The following is a 20,267-nucleotide window of genomic DNA, read 5'->3' on the forward strand; positions in this document are numbered from 1 at the left end:
TTTCTGTGGGCGTGAACAATCCGCCTGAACACCAACACAAACTTGGTGTGCCCAGAAGTACATCTGGCAAATATGGTGGGATTTATTATATTCTGAACCTTTTACTCTCTTTTTCTTTGCCAATACAATGCGTCAATATGATTTGTACCCATTGCATTAGCAGGATATATTGATTGCGGTTGGGGCCCGGCCGGTCGTACCAAACCTTGATCGGATTCCTGTGGCAATATTCTGTGTTACTGATGTCGTCATAGAGCTTTTGGTTACTCATAAAGCAGTCTTTATGATCAAACAGACACTTTTCCCAATCTGAAATGTGAACTGTCTGTTGAAGCAGATGGCATTAGTTTCCTCTTTAAAACAATAGAAAGTCTGGCGGTAATGCAACACTTGGATGCCAACCGCCATAAAACAACAACAACAACAACAACAACAACAATAGAAGTATATGAAGTAAACATGAATTGCGATAAAATCTAAATTATTATCAGGCTCTAAGAAAATCATAATATTAATTTTTTTGGTATCCCTCAAAAAAAGCCGCAAGAACATACTAAGATACAATGACTTTTCACAAATCACAGGTCAGGACTTCCGTATGGAAACATGAAACTGATTATTCAAAAGCTGGGAGTAATTGAATAACAGTAAAGCTCAAGTCTTTTTGAACAGTGACCGTACTGACCCTCTGTTGTAGCTGAAAGTGTGTAGTCAGCCTGGTGAGCCAGACACTCCTTATTACTTTCTGATGAATGCAGAGTCTGGGACCAGACGCGCAGCACATCAGACAACTGTCCAATTTTGAACTATTTTAATTATTTTTGGTTTTCTTATTTACTTTACTTTTAAGCCGCCATGTTTCTTTTGACATAAATGAACCACGTGTTTCTCCTTTTGGTTAATATACCTGTTAATCACACCAATTTTAATATTTAGGGACAAGACACGATTCCATTCAATACAAAATTAATTTGTTGTTTCTACCATTGCTGTTAAAAATGAAGTTATTTAATTAGTATGCATACCATCCTTATGTACAATGCCTTAAAGATTTCCTCTTTTCTCCTCTAACCAGATGTATTACGTGCTCCAACAAGTGTGCTGTGATTGAAAATACTATTCCTTTGCCCTGTTTCCTGATTCCTAATGCTGTTTTCGTTGTGTGTTTGAGCAGACAGTGTGAGAGATGCCGTTGGGAGGAAGGTGAAGCTGTCGCTGAGGAGGAGAGTTAAACTTGAGATCAAAGGAGACAAGACGGAGAACCGGGTCCTGGTGAGTCTGACACTGCCTCGCCAGACTTCATTACAGAGAACATTTCACTTCTACACGTGTCACCCAGATCTGTTCACCTCATCAGTACTTCAGAGGTGTTATCGTGTTGGCCTCACTAACTCTCGCGCTGCAATTTTAAAATCTGCAGTATTCAACCAAAATTCGGATAAGATTGTATAATGTGAACGTCTCCTTCTGGTGGCATATGCAAGGTCCGCTACAGTTCTAATATTTGCTTAATTTTATTCACTTTTGGCCCTACTTTGGGGCTATTCTTGAGCAGAACAACTCTACTGCACTACTACAATCTTAGACCTGGATTAGTCCTATAGTGTGGACCTGGATTAGCCCTATAGTTTAGACCTGGATTAGCCCCAGAGTTTAGACCTGGATTAGTCCCAGAGTTTAGACCTGGATTAGTCCCAGAGTTTAGACCTGGATTAGTCCCAGAGTTTAGACCTGGATTAGTCCCAGAGTTTAGACCTGGATTAGTCCCAGAGTTTAGACCTGGATTAGTCCCAGAGTTTAGACCTGGATTAGTCCCAGAGTTTAGACCTGGATTAGTCCTAGAGTTTAGACCTGGATTAGTCCTAGAGTTTAGACCTGGATTAGTCCTAGAGTTTAGACCTGGATTAGTCCCAGAGTTTAGACCTGGATTAGTCCCAGAGTTTAGACCTGGATTAGTCCCAGAGTTTAGACCTGGATTAGTCCCAGAGTTTAGACCTGGATTAGTCCCAGAGTTTAGACCTGGATTAGTCCCAGAGTTTAGACCTGGATTAGTCCCAGAGTTTAGACCTGGATTAGTCCCAGAGTTTAGACCTGGATTAGTCCCAGAGTTTAGACCTGGATTAGTCCTAGAGTTTAGACCTGGATTAGTCCCAGAGTTTAGACCTGGATTAGTCCCAGAGTTTAGACCTGGATTAGTCCCAGAGTTTAGACCAGGATAAGTCCCAGAGTTTAGACCTGGATTAGTCCCAGAGTTTAGACCTGGATTAGTCCTATAGTTGAAAACATCTAAACATTTGACATGTGTTATGTTTTTTAGTTTTGTCTCACTGTTGGTCTGTTAAGAGGATTCCGTGGTTGGATTGGCACAGACATGAGAAGTTAAAATACTGTGAAATAAACCAGTGTCTGAATTGTTGTAATTCATGGAGCAGCTGGACAAGCCACTGCGAATCAATAAATGTTTGACATCACGTTGAACATGAAATACTGTGAATTGTAAATAATTAAAACCTGGTCTGCCATTAAAATCTCACACAAATGCAAGAAACTTTACATAGCAGGGCAAGAACTGCCTGTGAATTAGTGTCTGCGTGTGCAAGGGCCATAACGTTTTATAGTGGAATCAGAAAGTTGTGATTAGGACATGAGAACTTGGCATGATTAAAGGCTGAATATAGAGGCGTTTTCTACATGTCGTAATAGATTTTCATATTAGTATCTTGGACAGATTTGGAGATGTTTTCTTATGAAAGGACATAAAAGTCTGCTGACAAAGGATTTAATAATATGGAAACATTGGTAGTGCCATTAGAGCAACGTTGTTAGTCAGACTGGGAATGAGAGGCTGAATGATCAAACTGTCTTGTCTTGTCTGACACATTATCCTGTACCACTCACTAAATACTGAGTCATGCTGAGGTTTAGAAACTTCAGGCAAGTCATTTCAATTCTAGATGAATTGCCCTTGTCACTTTAATATTGACGCACAGTGTGGTTCCATGGAATGGAATGCGACGAGTGGAATGCCTTAAAACGCTTAATCTTTTGGCCTAGGCACGACTAATGGAATTGATCTACCGAGTTCATATTTCACTCACTAATGCGTTTTTATGGTCTGATTGGAAATAATGAATACCCATGTAACACATTTACTCTATAGCGCCCCCTACCCATTGTGTGAAAACTACATTGTCTGATTTGTTTGAAACTCATGGATTATATTCTCCGCGAGACGCCATGGAAAAAAGTGCATTGCAGATATATTTTCACAATTGGCCAGCAGAGGCTCAATTAATGCCTTCACTTCCTCTTCCTCTTTTATTTTGATGGAACATTTCCTCTCGTGCCGTGGTCTTAGCATTAGCGTTAGCATCAGCATTAGCGGCGGGTCTCTGTAGCTAGTTGACGCAGGTACAGGGAGGAGGGTCTCAAGAATAAAGTCTCAAGAATAAAGTCTCAAGAATAAAGTCTCATGAATAAAGTTGAAAGAATAAAGTTGAAAGAATAAAGTTTAAAGAATAAAGCCGAAGAAGAATGCAGTGTTGTTGTTGTTGTTGTTGTTGTTGTTGTTTTATGGCGGTTGGCATCCAATTGTTGCATTACCGCCAGACTTTATTCCTCAGACTTTTCGTAGTCCTCAGACTCTGTCGTAGTCCGTAAAAGAACTCCTTCCATTGCTTTGGTGTTACAAAGCCCATATGTCTTTGTGACTAGAATAGTTGTTGTTGTTTCAGAGACCAACCGGCTTTATTCCAGGGAGACTCCTCTTCATCCTCCCCCCCCTCCCCGACGCTCGGCGCTTCCACCGCACAGCTTTATTCTTTAGGCTTCATTCTATAGGCTTTAATATTTCCACTGACGTCGCTGCTTGGTAGCCGTGCGTCTACGAGACTGGACGAGGACAGGAGACCACCCCCACCCCCATCTCGTCACTCTGATCACTCCGACTCCCCAAAAGCAGACCCCCATTACTCCGACTCCCATTTAGCGCCTTTAGCCTGTTTTCTATATCTGCCCAATCAAGCTCCTTTGTTCCAAGGAATCTCCCTGCAGCTTTAGCAATGATCCTGATCCTTTCAGTTCTGCTTTGAGTCTGAGCAGCACAGTTTACAACATCCACCATAAAGAGTACAAAATCCTCTCTATCCACAACCAGGGTATTCTCATTCATTCTGGAACCTGCACACTTGGGACCTCCACGCTGGCCTTTCTCATTTCGCCCTGGCTGGGAGCAGCGCTGGCTCCTCTCTCTGTATTTACTCTAAACTCGTTACTTGAAACTTTCTTGACTGCATCTGCATAGGATATACCTTGAGAGACCTTTATTTTATGCACCTCAGCAGCTCTTTTGCTAAACCTGCATCCCCCGTAGGCAGAGCTATGTTCTTCCCCACAGTTACAGCACTTCAGTTTTGCTCCCACGTCACACTTCCCATACTCGTGATCTCCTGCACATTTACCACATCTTTGCCTCCCTCTACAGACCGCTGCAATATGCCCAAAGCGCTGGCACTTAAAGCAACGCAGGGGCGGTGGAACATATGGCCTAACGTCATGGCACATGAACCCAATGAACACCTTACTAGGCAGGCACCTCCCTTCAAGTGTTACCATTACCGACAAGCTGTCACATCTTACCCCAGACCGGGTCACCTTCAACCGCCTAGCGTCCACCACCGTAACTCCAGTCAAATTCTCCTTAACTTCATCCACAGACGTCGCCGTAGGGACACCTACGATAACTCCTCTGACCGTGTTTCTTTCAGCATTAGACACAAGAATGTCCTTTCCACCCAGACGTTTAGTTCCAATCGCCTTCCGTTGCTGAGCCGCGTCCTTGCACACGACCAGCAGCGAGCCATCTCTAAGGACACTCGCACTCTTGATCACTCCCACAGCTACAGTTAGGCTCTTTGACAATGCCACTGAATTCCACTCCTTAAAGGATGCACTATCCTGTGCAAGCTTTATGATCACCTTACAGTCTCTGCTCTCACTCCGGATATCAATAGCTTCAGCCTCATCCTGCTGCTCATTCCCAGAACCCTCGGACGAGCTAAGGGACTTTTTACGTTTCCGGGCACGTGCAGCCAGAAAAGGCTGCTCCTCCACGCCGTCCAGAACGTCTTCGACCACCGATCCACTCTCCTCCGCCATCTCCCGTCCTTGGGGCAATCGCGATCAAAACACGGTTGCTGAAAAAAGTCTAAAGAATAAAGTCTGGCGGTAATGCAACACTTGGATGCCAACCGCCATAAAACAACAACAACAACAAACGGATGCGGGATGGTGGTCGTGCGGCTTTAATTTTTTTAATTTTTTTATCTTTGTCACAAAATTGTCTCTATTTTGGGTTGTTCTCTGTATTAATCTGAATACTGACCCATATCTTGGTAACTTCCACTTTATTTTTTATTTATTTACATTTACTTAACAGTTTTCAAAGTGTTACACATAGACAGACAACAATAAAAACCTAACTTTGATATGATAATGAATGCTCAATTTAATCTACTTGTCCTAAAACAATAAAACCAGTCAAATCAAATAAAAGTAAAAAATCTATCCAGAAAAACACAAAGGACTGTGTCAAAGAAGATTCATATTATCTTATTATGCAGCACATCTGATCTCATTCTTGTTGAAATGTCGATTTATCCAGGCCTGGAACGGTCACAAAGAAAGTACAGCAGGTCATGGCCCTTTTGGCTGGATTTGTTGTATAAAAAAACAATCCTGTGCAGTGTGCTTGTTCTGGGAATAAGATAAGACTTTGGAACACTGTGGAGGCTTTGGACACAGGGACCCAGTGTGTACTCACAAGTCAATGGCAGAACAATGCGGAGCAGTGGGACTCAGTGCTGGGAAGAGGAATTCCAGTGGAGTGGTTCTTTCTGGTATTTTTTCCACAGAATGACTCGGTGAGTTTGTGTCAACGCTCCACTTGACCACGCGAACAAATACCCCACTGTTGGCTGCCGTGGAAAACTGTGCTGGAGAAAACCAATTATGACGGAAGTAGCTGCAAGAAAAACAACATTTCATAGAACTGACAGCAGTGTTAAAGGTCATGCAATAGTCAGTTGGAATAAGATGAGATAACAGGAATTAGATACTAGTTGAAGATGCTATGTCCCTGCTTGGCTTTCCCCAGTTGGAAAAACTATGTATGAGGCTGATATACTAATCGATATACAATCTAGTATCAAAACTAGATCGTTTGGCAAAAAATAATTTATGGGACAACGTTTAATATGACTAAATAGTTTTAGATAAGTGGAATATATATTGGTCAGTATTTTTTCTATATATTTTTTTTCCTGACTGAAATAGAGCACCAGTGAAAAGGGATTGTGTGTTTGCAAAATTATACAAATTGTGTTGAGAAGTGTATGACTGTTTGTAGGCTTTGTTATAGATTGTATAATATTAATGTAAAATAATATTACATCCCCCACTTTAAGTATTACGAACTGTTGTATTGTCCTTGAAAATATGAAATTGTCTAATATTGTATGCATCTGCTTTTTAACTGTATTCATTAAGGATTTAGTTGGCATTGAATGTCCATTCGGCACAAGGCTTTAAGACTTCTGTCTGCAGTGCATTTATTTATCCTTCATAGATTTATAGTTAATATTATGCTTATACTCATTTGTTAATTGAGGTATTATTGGCATTTACCGGTTCTTATCGTCATCACATTCAACTCTGGAATGGAACGATTTACTGTAGACTTTAGATCACCAGAAGTGTGAAGTCTGACAGACACATAGAAGGTCTTTCTGTTTTCCTGTCACACATGTTAACCTTTTTCCTGCCAAGCGTTTGCTCTTTGACTGAAGCCTCAGGCTCTTCTTAAGCGCTGAAGCTTTTTAGACTCTTCTGCTGCTTTGAAGAATACGGTGCTAATAACATCCTCCCATACGAAGCACCACGGGGAAGAGAGAGTAATGGTAAAGAAGGAGAAGGGATTTTCAGGCATGAACAGTTTATGATCTCATGCAGACTGTAACAAAGGGTTGTCAAAAAAAAATCGATACCCAAATACTAACAGATCCTAAATATGTAAATTAGATACTTGCTTAAACAAGCCTCTACACTAGAAAAATACAAAAACAAACAGGACAAAGTTTGCCTTTTCTGTATAGTTTTAAAACTGTCACATATATCAAGACCTCATGATAATAATAAAAAATATAGCCGCAAGCGGCAATGATCGGCCCTCGCCACGCCGCCGCTGCCACGCCGCAAGAGGAGGGGGAGCTAACGCGCCCCAATTGTCCTTTTATTACGCCTACTGCTGAATCTGTGACGCTGTCACATCTTCTCCCCTTTGTTTTACCATCAAAAAGCAATTTTATTTTGAATTCTTGGCAAAATGTGCGGCTTTGCCGCACAGACACCGTGACTCTTTGAATAAAAATGTGGATAACTTTTGATGGTCCACCTCTGAAGATGAGTCTCACCAAATTTCAGGTTAATAGGGCTGACGCCCTGGGAGGAGTTTGTGAAAGTCTAAAGTGTACACATGTTCTGGCGATTTCCCCATTGGAATAACATGGAAGGTTTCGGTCATCGTTACGGCAAAGCCATAACAATTATGACATGAGTCATTGACTTTTTTGATGGGGCCAAAATTGAGTTGTGTGTCAAATTTCATATAATTTCGCAAAACTAAATATTTAACCTCCATATAAAATCTGTAGGGGGCGCTGTGGCTCCAAATAAATGTATTTCACTTCAAGTAGGTTTAGGGCAAAGAGTTTAACAACTGATTCTAATTTGACGCAATTCGGACTTTATCTGCGCAAACGGCAGAAATGTTAAATTTGGGAGATTTCTGAAATTCTAGCTACAGTTTGCGGCTTCGCCGCACAGAGACCGTGAGAGGTATCAATGTAATTTGAATAACTTTTGATGTCCCACTCCTCAGTAGCATTTTCACCAAATTTCAGCTTTTTAGGGCCAACGCCCTGGGAGGAGTTCGTAAAAGTACGACGTTTGGAAAAACTCCGAAGTCATGTTTAGCCATTTTTGAAGCAATATGGCCGACATTTGGTTGGGCGGACGGCGTTGCCGTAATAATATTTTTTACTTCTCTTGTCATCATCTACCTCTGCGCCAAATTTCATGATTCTACGATCAGATTTTTTTTGGGTCATTTCCCATCTCTCAATGCATTTTTGGTACATTTGGGGGCGCTGACGCGCCAATTTTTTTTATTTTAGAAAAGGGAAATAGCCAGAATGTAGAGGGGCACGATTTTTAGAGGTGTGCAAATTTTTGTGACTTTTCGTCAATGTTCACAGGGTGAAAAATAGGGGGGTTGGTCCCGAGAAGAAAGAAAGAAAGAAGAAAGAATAATATTCCGATGCGAAAACAATGTTTCCCATTTTTCAAATATCATAAACTATACATTTTCGGAAAGCGCTCGCGCTTTCCTACCTCATGGTGTGGGTCCCTGGTCACTGACGGGTACTTTCGTTAATTTTGAGTGGGCTCCGCCCACTTTGTGTTTTTGGCCCTCTAAACAGTAATAATGTTCAATTTTTGTATTACATGCTTATATGCACGGAACATGCAAGAGATGGGGAACGTATTCGTGAGCTACTTAGCGCAAATGAGTGCTTTATATGGGGATGACGACCGCTTCGCGGTCGTCATCTCAATGTAAAGTGCTCGTTTAGTGCGCACTTTTGCACGGGCTTCGCCCGTTTACAACGGTAATGTTCCATTTTCCTAATACTAATTAGTATGCACGGGGCGTGCATGAGTGAAGGAGTGCGTTAGTGAGTGTTTGGAAGTGGGCGAGCGCTTCGCGCTCGATTTCGTGCGCACTATGTGCGCACTTTCGCAGCCGTGCTTTGCACGGCCTTACGAGATTAATAGGCCTCTCGCCAGCTTGTGGCGCTCGGGCCTAATAACACAAAATATTTTTTCTATATTATAGAAAAAATATTTTTGTGTATTGTCTAAGAGTGTTGTTTTAATTTTATTTTACTGAAATTGGTATCGAAGCTTATCACTCTCTATCTGGGGTTAAATGTCAAAGAGAAAATGTATTGCACTAATATTGCTTCTCGTTTGCAGAAAAGCACTCGACCTGGCCAGCACTGATTTATATTCTTGCGTAGTTCATAGTATTCAAATCACATTCTCAGATTGAGGTGGGCTAAATGACCCCAACATGATTAAGTTTTCAACCTCATGCAATGAATTTACAACACCTAATCATCTGTCTGAAAAGCCTTCCCTGGCAGAATTTTGTGATAGTAAATCGACTCCCGAGAGACGTTCCCAAGCGTCAGCCCCGAGCCCCTCCCCCTATCATTCATCTTCATTACCCATAGGTCAGGGTCACTCATAGTCTCAGTAACAGAATTGACCAATGGTTGTCTGTTTTTTCTTTCCTATTTTGTCTTTGTACCCAAAATATGTCTTTCAGCTTCTGGTCAAACCCTGTATACTTGCTATTGTTGCAAAGTATTGTGGGAACGATGTGGTAATGGCTGTGTGCGTTTATTGAATTGGGGTTTGGAGGTCGCAGACACATCCATTATCGATCACCGTTAATGATATTTGTAAACCGCTGGTACAAAACTGATGTGTCGCTTGTGATAATTGTCAAAACTGTACTGAGAGATTATACAATTTGGAGCTTGTACTAAGACTATATCTTGTTGTATTGTATGAGATTTGATTATTGTATGACAGTGAATGGCAACGCGAGCAGCAATTTTGCAGTGAAATGACCACAGTGACTTTAGGGCAGTGCTGTCATATGTTCTTGCTGCTTGGCTGGTTTTCATGTTACTGCAGTTAATGGTGTGGCACAGTTATTCTATTATTGCCGTATGCAAACTCCTGCCCTTGCCTTGGATTTATATCATGTCTTTAATAGAATTTTTATTGTCTGCTTGCTATATACGGTTCTAAAATGTCTAAAAAGTTTGAAATTTGACTTCTGCTTATATAAATTGGACCACTGATGCTGCTAATAACCCTTTTCCTGCATATTTGGAAACTTGTAAATTTTTCATCATAAAGTTACTAATTAGGGCTGTGCAATTAGTCAAATGTTTTATTTAGATCAAAATTAAGTTTGTTCTGGTCTACAGATTTTTTGTGTGTGTTTGATGGCATAAGTTAAATTCTGTTGCTATGTTCAGGAATTTAAGATTGAAAGCATGTTTTATTTGTTTTTAATTAGATGAAGTATATTCAAATTGAAAATAGTGGTCAAATAATATGAAATAAATAATGCCATAATGTTCAGCCTTGTTTAGGGGCCCGAAAAGCTTGGCCAATATAATGGACCGCTCCTTCTTAAAATGTTAATGTGGTAAAATATCTAACTATCTACCTAATGTTTTTTGTAAGACTTGCATCATATACGTGTTACTTTTTCCACACACTGTTTGAATTTTGCTTTGGCGTGTTGCTTAGTTGCTGAGGTAAGCTGTATTTTGAGCTGGTTTCATGTCTCATAAAGTGGCCACTGGTGTAGAGGAAATGCCCGCCCCGTATCCACCCTGGTCACTTTGTAGTGGTCTTTGTGAGCAGTCAAGTGCATCTGCTTTTCATCAGGGCTTATCAGGAAATAATTTAAAAGGATTTAGGGATACTGATAGCATTTACCAAACCTAAGCAGTTTGAAGATCCATTTTGAAAACGCTTTCTAATTTTTCATGGCATATCATTTACCTTAAGCAGAACAGTCTGTTCAAAAATCCATTTCGTTTGACTTGCATCATTTCTTCTTTTATCCCTTTAGCTTTGATATAATTGTTGTCCTAGGAAGACCTTTTTATTAGAGCTCAGTCAACCATCCCTTGTGATCTTAACCAGAATGACTTCATTTTCACGTTGACATTGGCAGTACACGCAGTGGCTAATGCCAACACCAGCCCGGACCAAAGCGCCATCTCCCCCTCCCATCTGTGCTCAGCCTTTGTCTCTGTCAGTCCTTTCTTCTCACTTTGCTTCATCACCTGTGAGTCTGTTAAAAAGGTGCTCTTCAACAGGGCAGGGAAATAATTGTGATTTTAGAAATATTACATTTATTGTATCAAGATACTGAGTTGTTTTCTTTCACACAATCTCATCATATACAGTAAAGATCGGACGGTATGGGGTTTTTCATGTCTGATTTCGATACCAGTTGTTTAGAATCCAGAGATGCCGATGGACGATGAGCTCTGTATATGTACACGATTTTGATTATATAATTTGACTTTACTGCAAACTCATCCCCACCTATAGTAGCAGGTCGGCCAAAACAGCCAAAGATCGATAGCCGATATATGAAAAAATCCAAATATTGGCCAACCAAATATGTAAAACAACTGCTTTATAATAAAACAGTTTAGTTTAACTGATTTACAAACAGGTTTTCACAATGTAAATGAGTTTCAGAGATGAACATTTGCCATAGCAATTAAGAATTCAAATAATATCTTTTGAATGTTAAAAGGAATTAAATAAGAGCCTATACAGGAAACTCATGAGTAGATTAGTTAAATCAAACATTCTTCTAAAATTCTATGAAACAATTATCTGTTAAACGTGTACAATATTGTTACATCTAGAAATAAAATTAATTGTAAACACATGTATTCAAAAAATGTGCAAAGATATTCAAAAGTTTTGCTCATTCATTCTTACTTTAGTGATTCAGTTTGTAAACACGTCTCACTTTTTTGAACCCTCCGTGTTTGTTTTTCCCTTCTGTATTGATTCTCTTCATTCCAAAATGCTGTCTTCTTGGCATAGCTGCTCTCAGACACCTCTACACTGTGGTTCTGTGGTTCTGGCATGCTGATGAATCAACCAGCCTCTGTCTTCTTATCTGTAAGTGAAACGCATGTGGCTTAAGGACGACCTGCAGCGGAACAATAGTCTTCTGGGACCTCCCTCCATCAATCCTGACGGCAGCATCCAGCTCGTAAAAGCCCAGATCTGTATCCAATATTACAGAGGTCCTGCCAATGCGTGTGCGTAATAATCCGCAGCATTTAAGACTTTTTGAATCCTCAGCCAACCCCAGATGTGTTGTTGCCTGTCTTAGTTTTTGCAGTGTACACGCAGCAATACACAAGCTATCAAATAATCAAATATAGGATGCATCTTATCTGTAATTTTGTGCGTGACAATGACAAATGAAGCTACGGATTGTAATAACTGCTCATGTACATGTGCAGATATTTGAATGGCTTTGCAGTTTTAGTTTTTTTATCCTTTTGTTTGAAAAAGTCTTTGTCTGGGTGCTAGGAATGTCAATTATTCGGTCATCGGTAACAAAATAAATAATAATCTTGACAATTTTAGAAGCTAAATTAAGTATTTTTAATTCACTCTACTGTCCAAGAAATGCATGTTAATATAAAGTTGTTGTTTTTTAAATCTGGATGTTTATTTAGTCATTCAGAAAGTTATATTTCATCACAAATGTGTTAGACAATGGGTATAAAAGAAGATGTCATTGTTGTTTGTTTAAAATCTCAGTAATCCTGAATAACTGCTAAATTGTCTTTATTTCCAACAATAGTCGTAACACAAAAATGTGACATTGTGACATCCTTTAGCGCTAGGTTCTTTTTCCATTATTGCAAGTATAAAGTTGGGCCTCAGCTGAAGTCTGTCTGTTATATCTTTCTTGTTTTAAAATGTCTGTTCCAAAAGCTCTATTTATTTGACGGAACAGCTGAAATGACATCTACACCAGCGGCAAGCATGTTTTTACATTTCTATATTGCCTATCGAAAGCATAGTAACTGACCATGCACCATGTTGAATTCTGACTTTTTCAAAACAAACTAAAGCTAATAATAATATAAATTCTTCCTACAAAATAAAGAAGGCAAATGCTACAAAATAGAGCCTGCATGTTCCAGTGTGATGCCATGAGGAAGAGCGTTTTCCTCCTCCATGCCACCACTCACTCGGCTGCAGCTGTGGTCTGATTACGGCGACCAATCACGCGCGTTCAGGAAGTGCCACTGCCGGCCGCCTTTGTTCCTCTCTGCGCGCAGCTCTTCGGCAGTAAAACCCATAATGACAAGCATGGCAGTGATAAAAGGAAATTGATGTCTGTGGTTTTTTTTTATGCTGTCCTCGGCTGCTGGCACAATGAGAAGGGGGCAGGCACGGTGGAAATTGCTCAGTTCCTAAAAGAGATATTCAACATTGTATCTGGAAAATCTAATGTGGATTTGGCAGTTTGTTGTGTTGTTTTCTTTTGTCTGTTATGTGCTGTTGCGTTTAATGCATAATACCTCGGACGTAGGTGTTAAAAAAAAAAATCTATACCCAGAAACTTGGATACTCATTTGAAGCATCAATTATGACAAAAATAAAAATAGGACAAAATCAGAACAAGCATGGTAATTATAAAGAAACTACTATCATATTCTTTTGAAAATGACATTCAATTGTCATGGCTTATATTGTCATCGTGTTATTGAAATTTATATTGAGCATAAGCCTTTGCCTGAGTATTGAAATAAAGTTAAAATGTCAGGATCGTGACACTACTCTTTTATTGCTGAATGTTCTTCCACACTGCACTTTATGCACAAATTGTGCAGTGATTTTTGCGCATTGGGATGCTGCAGTCGGAACCTCAGCTGCTATGTCAGCAGCTTGTGCTGGCTGTGCAAAATCAATTTACTGTAGAAGAGATTATTTCACTACAAGCCCGGCTTCAGATGGTCACCTCAAATGTACAGTTGTAATTTTTTTTTATGATTACCCCCTCAAATCTTAAAGATACTTGTTACTGATTGTACTGTTTAACTTTATTCTTAATGCTGTTTAAATACACACTTTAATAATCAGTGTTTAATATTGAATATCTGGATTTAAAGCAGTTCTTTTCTGGAAAGTTAGATTGCTGATGTAAATTTTGAATGAAAACCGTCTCTTTGATCCAAACAAGGCTTAACCGGGCGTGTGGCACAGTTCCATATCGTTCTGTCGAGCTGCAGTCTGGGAACTCTTGCTTCTCTGTTGCACCATCCATAAATGTTCAAGTAGATTGGAGAATTACACGTTGTCAGCAATGTACAATTTATGTGACACGTTTATATTGAAACATGTAGGGTATGTTTAGATGAGATGCAAATTTAAATACACAATTGTAAAACATTTATTTTCATCGCCAAACAGTACATTGGTATAGGGCATATTCTAAAGCAGTGTTATTCAAACACACAATCAAAGTCCAGTTTACGAAAAAAAATGAAGCTTTCCGAGTTTAACCACATCTTAAATACTGAACTTGCAAAGAATATACACGGAAAAGTAGAAAACTGCTGATTCCAGTTGAGTGATTGTGCTCAGAACAAAGAGGGCCGTCTCTATATTGAAGTGGACACAGATGAAATGGCTTTTAAACACTTTGCCTTCATTAGTATCTGGTCTGTGATTGGATTTAAGCTGTGGCTCCTTATCAGCAAAGCCGCACTTAAAATCTATTAAGTCATTGCTCTTCCGCTGCTGCTTCTCTGCACTCCACTAACCAATTGCTCTCTTACTATACCGCTCTATATTATTTTACTTACACATTCTGCTCTTTCTTCCCTGTCTTGTTTATATATATTTGCTCAGTGGCTAAAAATACCTTCTTTCCATTGGTGTATGATGACAGTGGCACATTGTGAATCAAGTCCACATGCGAAAACTGGCATCACGTTTACTACTCAACCTGGCTCAACTTATTCAAATATTTACCATTAATAATACTAATGTCTGTTATTAATTGTTTTCAGTGGATAAAGGTGTAATGCACCTTTATTGATTTAAAGGCAATATGCTGTAGGCCTAATCTAAATGTGATTTTATTTATTTTTTTCAAGAATTGGCTTTGTTTATTCAAGTATTCATACCAAAATACCCACAGCAGTTGCAATATTGTGAGTGATGGGTCCCGTGGAGTGTGAATGCGCCTTGAGATGGGTGAAGAAAGGCTTTTTCAGAACAGTATTTCCTTCCCGCATCAGTGGTTACAGATAAAACACTGTCCAGCTGCTTGTGGCACAGATACAGAGTCAAGTCTACACCGCGCCGACTGTTTTGGGGGTGAAAAACTCATTGGCGTTGGTTCACAGCATTACTTTTATGAGTGACTGAGCGGCTATCAGTCCATACAGTATGTGCCAGCTGTTACCATGGTTACCACCGTGCGTTTGAATGACTCAAGTGGACAAGCAGGGAACGAGGGTCTGAAAGAAATATAAGAAAGTTTGGATGTTGAATTGGTGAATAAATTGTATACATATATAGTGTTTTGAATATGAATATTGTGATGATGACTAGTTTAAATACTTCTAATAAATGTAATATCTTAATTTTGTGCTCACCATGCCCAACTATTTGATAAGAAAATTCAGACATGGTGCACTCTCTGTCCCAGTCTCAAGCATAAATACATAACATAAATAAAGATTGGTTGTGTTTGCTACTAGGGATGGGATGAGGCACATTTTTTACAAGATTGACAGATTGCATGGGTTTACCAGAACGAGACAAGATACAGTTTTGATATAATTTATAATACATTTAGCACATATTCACATTAACCAGTCTGGTGCCCTTCTCTTTGGTCTGTGCTGATTATGTCTGTAACTTTAACTGTACATAAATAAAACAGATAAAAAATATAACTTTTTGATCTGTTAATCTCTGATATGGGAGATGATTTGTGCCATCTCACTTTCAAACAGATAATATGTGGCACTTTCGTTTAAATGTAGGCTATCACTAATCTCTATCTCTGCATGCTTGTAATTCAGAGAGACCCATAGCAGATGTCCAGTGTTCAGAGCCATGATCTGCCCATCTTGCCATCTGGTTGTCCCAAACAGGCTGGGGGCAATATGGTGGTCATGTGAAACTCTGGCTCAAAGTAAAGCCTCGGCCTGAACTCAAAACGGGGTGAGGCGGAGTGGAGAGGGAGGGAGGCAGCAGGACAAAAGTAGAGAGGCGGAGTTTTGGATGTGGAGGGGTGTAAATGTCTGGCCACTCCAAAGAACACAAAGCAAGACAACTCATTCATGTAATCAGAGCTGGGGAGAGAATCTAAACTCCTATCAACTTCATGTAAGAGTAAAGTTACTTCAAAAATAATTAGTAGTAGTAAGTAAGTAGAAGTACAAAGTAGTGGTCCAAGAAATGACTCAAGTAAAAGTAAAAAAGTCACTGAAAGTCACTTGTCGACTTGCACAGAGTAGAAGAGTACTGTTACTGTAATGAAAATATTATTCGAGTAGAAGTAAAAGTACAGCGTCAGAAAGTCGCAATAAGAAGGACAATTTCTTGAAAAAGTTACTCAAGTAAATGTGACTGAATAAATGTCTTGGAGTACAACAAAAATCAAAATGTTGAAGATTCTCAGTCAGATTTGAATCATGGCACATATTGGACTTTTGGGATATGTAAGATTATAATATTGAGTATAACGTCTATAATTAAAACTATTAAAATTACATCAAAGGGAGCTGATTAAAAAGTGAATTAAATGAGAAGAAACAAGGTGTATGAAGTGATATCTCTGCCCTTTTGTGGCAAATGTCATGGTCCATTCACGTTTTGTGTGATGCTTGAACCTCTGTCAAGACATTTGCAGTCACATTTTTGCACATGACTGATGCCTTTTTAAAATATCTGACTAAATATTGATATAATGTAAAAATAAATTAAAAAATAAATAAAAAATCCAGATATTTTTATTACTTTATACTGTTGAATGTTGAAGAAAACGCTGTATTGTGTGCATATAGGCCCTAATAAAATAAAACTCACATTTCTATTATTTTTATTACGCTGTTTAATGCAATACCCCAAATCATCTGAACACGTGGACCTGTGTTTGCTACAATAACACATCTTTGCTTGTTGCCCTGTGGTGGAGGTTACGTGTGGTCACTCAGCCTGTCTGTGTCGATCTCATCAAAGTCCTCACATGCACAGGAGCCTCCCGGGGCCGGCACTGGCAGAGTCTGCTGTTCCATCTTCTTTTATTTATTGCACCTACACCGCAGTTATAAATGCTGTTTGATCTGACTTCACATAGTTCAGTGTGTTTTGGCCTCACCATTTCGTGGAGTGTGCAGTATTACTTGTGGACCAGATATAGTAATACCTGTTTGTTTATTATTTTTTTCCTTTTGACCACATTTTTTTAGTTGTTGCACTTTTTTGTACTGTTTAAATACATTTGAAATTAATATTACTTGAGATTACTAATTGTGCAGTATTGAATCTAATGTAATCATACGTGATCTATGTATAAATCAAATCAATATCAAAGCCTTTGTTGTTCTTCGTCGTCTATATTATTCTTTGTAGTACTGCTGCTGTTGCACAATATTTAAACATCAACAGTTTATGATATTTTAAAAAAAATGGAAACATTGTTTTCGTATCAGAACATTCTTCTTTCTTTTTCTCTCAGCACAAACCCCTCTTATGTCCAAAATTAGCTCTAGCTGTTTGTCTTAAACCACAGGAAGCTCTGTAAGCTCTCACAATTAAACTGACATTTCTAGAGTCGATGCTGAATCTCAGGTTGTTGTTGTGCCTCGTGAGGCATTCATGCAACTGTGGCGTCTTTGTATTCTAATATTTCTCAGTTGTAATGTTTATAGTGTTTTTGGTGGTCATACGTGTCATTGTCATGTGTCTCTGAGTCAAACCAAGTGCCCCTGTCTCCTTTGTCATTTCCTTGTTCTTTGGTTCAGGCTGGTGTATATTTACTGCAGTGTGTACTTACTGCTACATGATCATTATTCTCTCTGATCTTTCACAGGCGCTGGCATCTCACAGAGTGTACCTCTTGACGGCTCGCATTCCCGCTAAGGTAAGCTTCACATTTACAGGCCCGTCTAGTCCCCGAGTTTAAGTACGAGTGAGTTTAAAGTTTAAAATATCAGCTATTTTGTTCCAGTAAAATTACATACTTTGTCCATTTTCTTTTTTATACTTGTAAATGCGGGTCTCATGATGTGTGACAGATGGGAATTCTTTTGCACTTTGCGAGGTATTGAACATCTGTCGTCACATATTGCGCCATTAGGAGTGCAACCAGAACCACCAGTCTCTAACACGATGCAGAGAAGTATTTTAGGTGGCACATTCTTTTCATCTGTGCGCTACATTTATAACAATGACGGTCCAAAACTGCTGCAAATGTGGTTTCTCAGAATTTAGCTTATTACAGGTTTTGTTCACTTGACATTATAAACTGTGGGTGTGTTACGTGTATTTTCTAGTGGAAGTTTTAGAGAGGTCTTAGAACTAGTAAAAGGCCACATAATAAAGAAACTACTCCTTTGTGGTGTTGAAGTCTGTATCGAGTAGTGAGTCTGTCCCTCTGTATTGGAATTGAGAATCGAACACTACTGACTTTTATTCTCATTTCAAAATTACAAGACGTGACCCACAAGTGCAAAACAACTACATTTAGGCCACGTCAAAACATTTATAGGTCTAATATCAAACATTTTAAAGAAAGATTCAATGCCTTCTACTTTCTTAAAACAAAAAATCTGCATTTTTTTAGTATAAATGTTTCTAACGTACGGTAGATGTACATTTGTTTTGCGCTTCTCGGCAATGTATTTAAAGGCAGGAAATCTTCAAAAACAAATCACAATATTGTACACTAAATTGTATTAAACAAAATGTATATTCTGAGTGACATTTCTGTGTTTGTGAAAGTGTTGGATTGAATTGATGTCTGTCTGAATTTACTTCACAGCTTCATTGGCGTCAGTGGCACCAAGCAAAAACTTGAATTCAACATCTAAATTGAAATGATAAAGTGACTTGCAAAAGTGTAAAAGTCCACAGTATATTTAGCCTGTTTCATCTGATCAGATTTACTGTGCCCTTCAAACAGCTTTATTTCAAGTCAATAACATGCCCCTGGGGAAGTTTTAGGTGATTGATTTGAAGCTTAAAAGTGATTTATGGATTTATTGGAGCCCACAAAGAGTGCTCCACTGGCCCTTTCTCCAGTCACATGTTTTCTATGCACTGAGTGAGTTGTGTGTTTATTTAGCTGTGTTTCAAGTGTTGTTAGGATGGCGCTCCCTCGTGACCCTGTGTCAGTCCTCCCTCCAAGCTGCCTCTGCGCTCGCTCGACCTGCCGTCTGCTCCGCGCTGCACTTTTATGTTTTATATTAGTTCATGGAATCTTCCAGTTGTAAAGATTTGTGAGAATATCCCATGTATCATTTTCCCCAGTGTAATTCCTCCTTTGGCAGATTTTAGGAAACAAATGGTTCTCTCCATTGCCTCAACTGAACCACATTGTAGTATTTATTCAGCCTAGACCTCTGTTCTTTTTTGATATATGTAGTCTGTGTAATCCCTCAATCTGTCCTAAAAACAGTGTCCAGATGACTGCGACTGAATCTTTTTCTACAATTTTATATACAGGTGTGGGTGTGTGTGTGTGTGTGTGTGTGTGTGTATGTGTATATATATTTTCTTGATAATGACAGCTGCTGCTTTCTGCTGGTTCTTGTTTCTGGTCAAAAACATGACGAGTGACAAGCTAACGTCTCTTTTTTCCTCTGATAATTCAGTATCTCTTTATAATAGTAAAGTATGATTTGGGCTTCAGAGTTTTGATAAAGTAAGCCTAAACTAAACAATTTGTCAAATGTTTGTTATTTTAAAGTGTTACCAATATAATATTTCATTGAATTCCAAATATTTCCCCCCAAAACTGATGAATACCACAAATATCCTGGCGTCTTTGCACAGGTTGACTGCCCTGGGCCGTTGATCATAAACATATGTAGCGTTTGCTTTTCTGCTAAAAATGCATTTACTTTACGAGTCAACAAACGCAAACTGTAAATAGTGTCAATATTGTAGTTTTTAAAGGGAGCCGGTGGATTTTCTGTTTGAAGTTTGAAAATAGCGGCAAACCCTACAACATGTTTGTTTCTCTGTTCTCAGAAGCATGTGGATTCCCCCTCTAGTCTTTTGCACACACATCTCAGTGGGTTTGTTCTCCAGTTGATGGCTTGGCTCTGTTTGTGAGGCTGCAGGGCCCACAGCCTGTAACCACGCACACATAAACACGCGCACATTCATCTCTATTGCTATGCTTTAGTTTCCATTCTTGGTGGATATACCTTTCTGACCTGTAAACTTTGGGCTCTTGATTTGAAAGGACAGTGTTTATGTTGAAAAGTAGGACAAAATGGTTATCTGTATGAATCATGCAGGCACCTCTCCCCTCTCAGTGTGAC

General features: G+C 39.2%; 1 protein-coding gene across 3 annotated transcripts in view; it reads left to right on the plus strand.

Moving 5' to 3' along the window:
• LOC140374447 (F-actin-uncapping protein LRRC16A-like) overlaps nucleotides 1–20,267 on the plus strand; it is a 49,523-nt gene that overhangs the window by 3,215 nt on the left and 26,041 nt on the right. For all 3 annotated transcript variants that reach the window (XM_072461341.1, XM_072461343.1, XM_072461342.1), the window contains exons 2-3: nucleotides 1,175–1,272; nucleotides 17,810–17,860. In XM_072461341.1, coding sequence (XP_072317442.1) covers nucleotides 1,175–1,272; nucleotides 17,810–17,860 — 149 coding nt within the window. The remainder of the gene's footprint in view (nucleotides 1–1,174; nucleotides 1,273–17,809; nucleotides 17,861–20,267) is intronic.

This window comes from Eucyclogobius newberryi, unplaced genomic scaffold (assembly GCF_026437365.1).
Source record: "Eucyclogobius newberryi isolate DKJ021-1_F unplaced genomic scaffold, fEucNew1.0.hap1 SCAF_3, whole genome shotgun sequence".
NCBI lineage: Eukaryota > Metazoa > Chordata > Actinopteri > Gobiiformes > Gobiidae > Eucyclogobius > Eucyclogobius newberryi.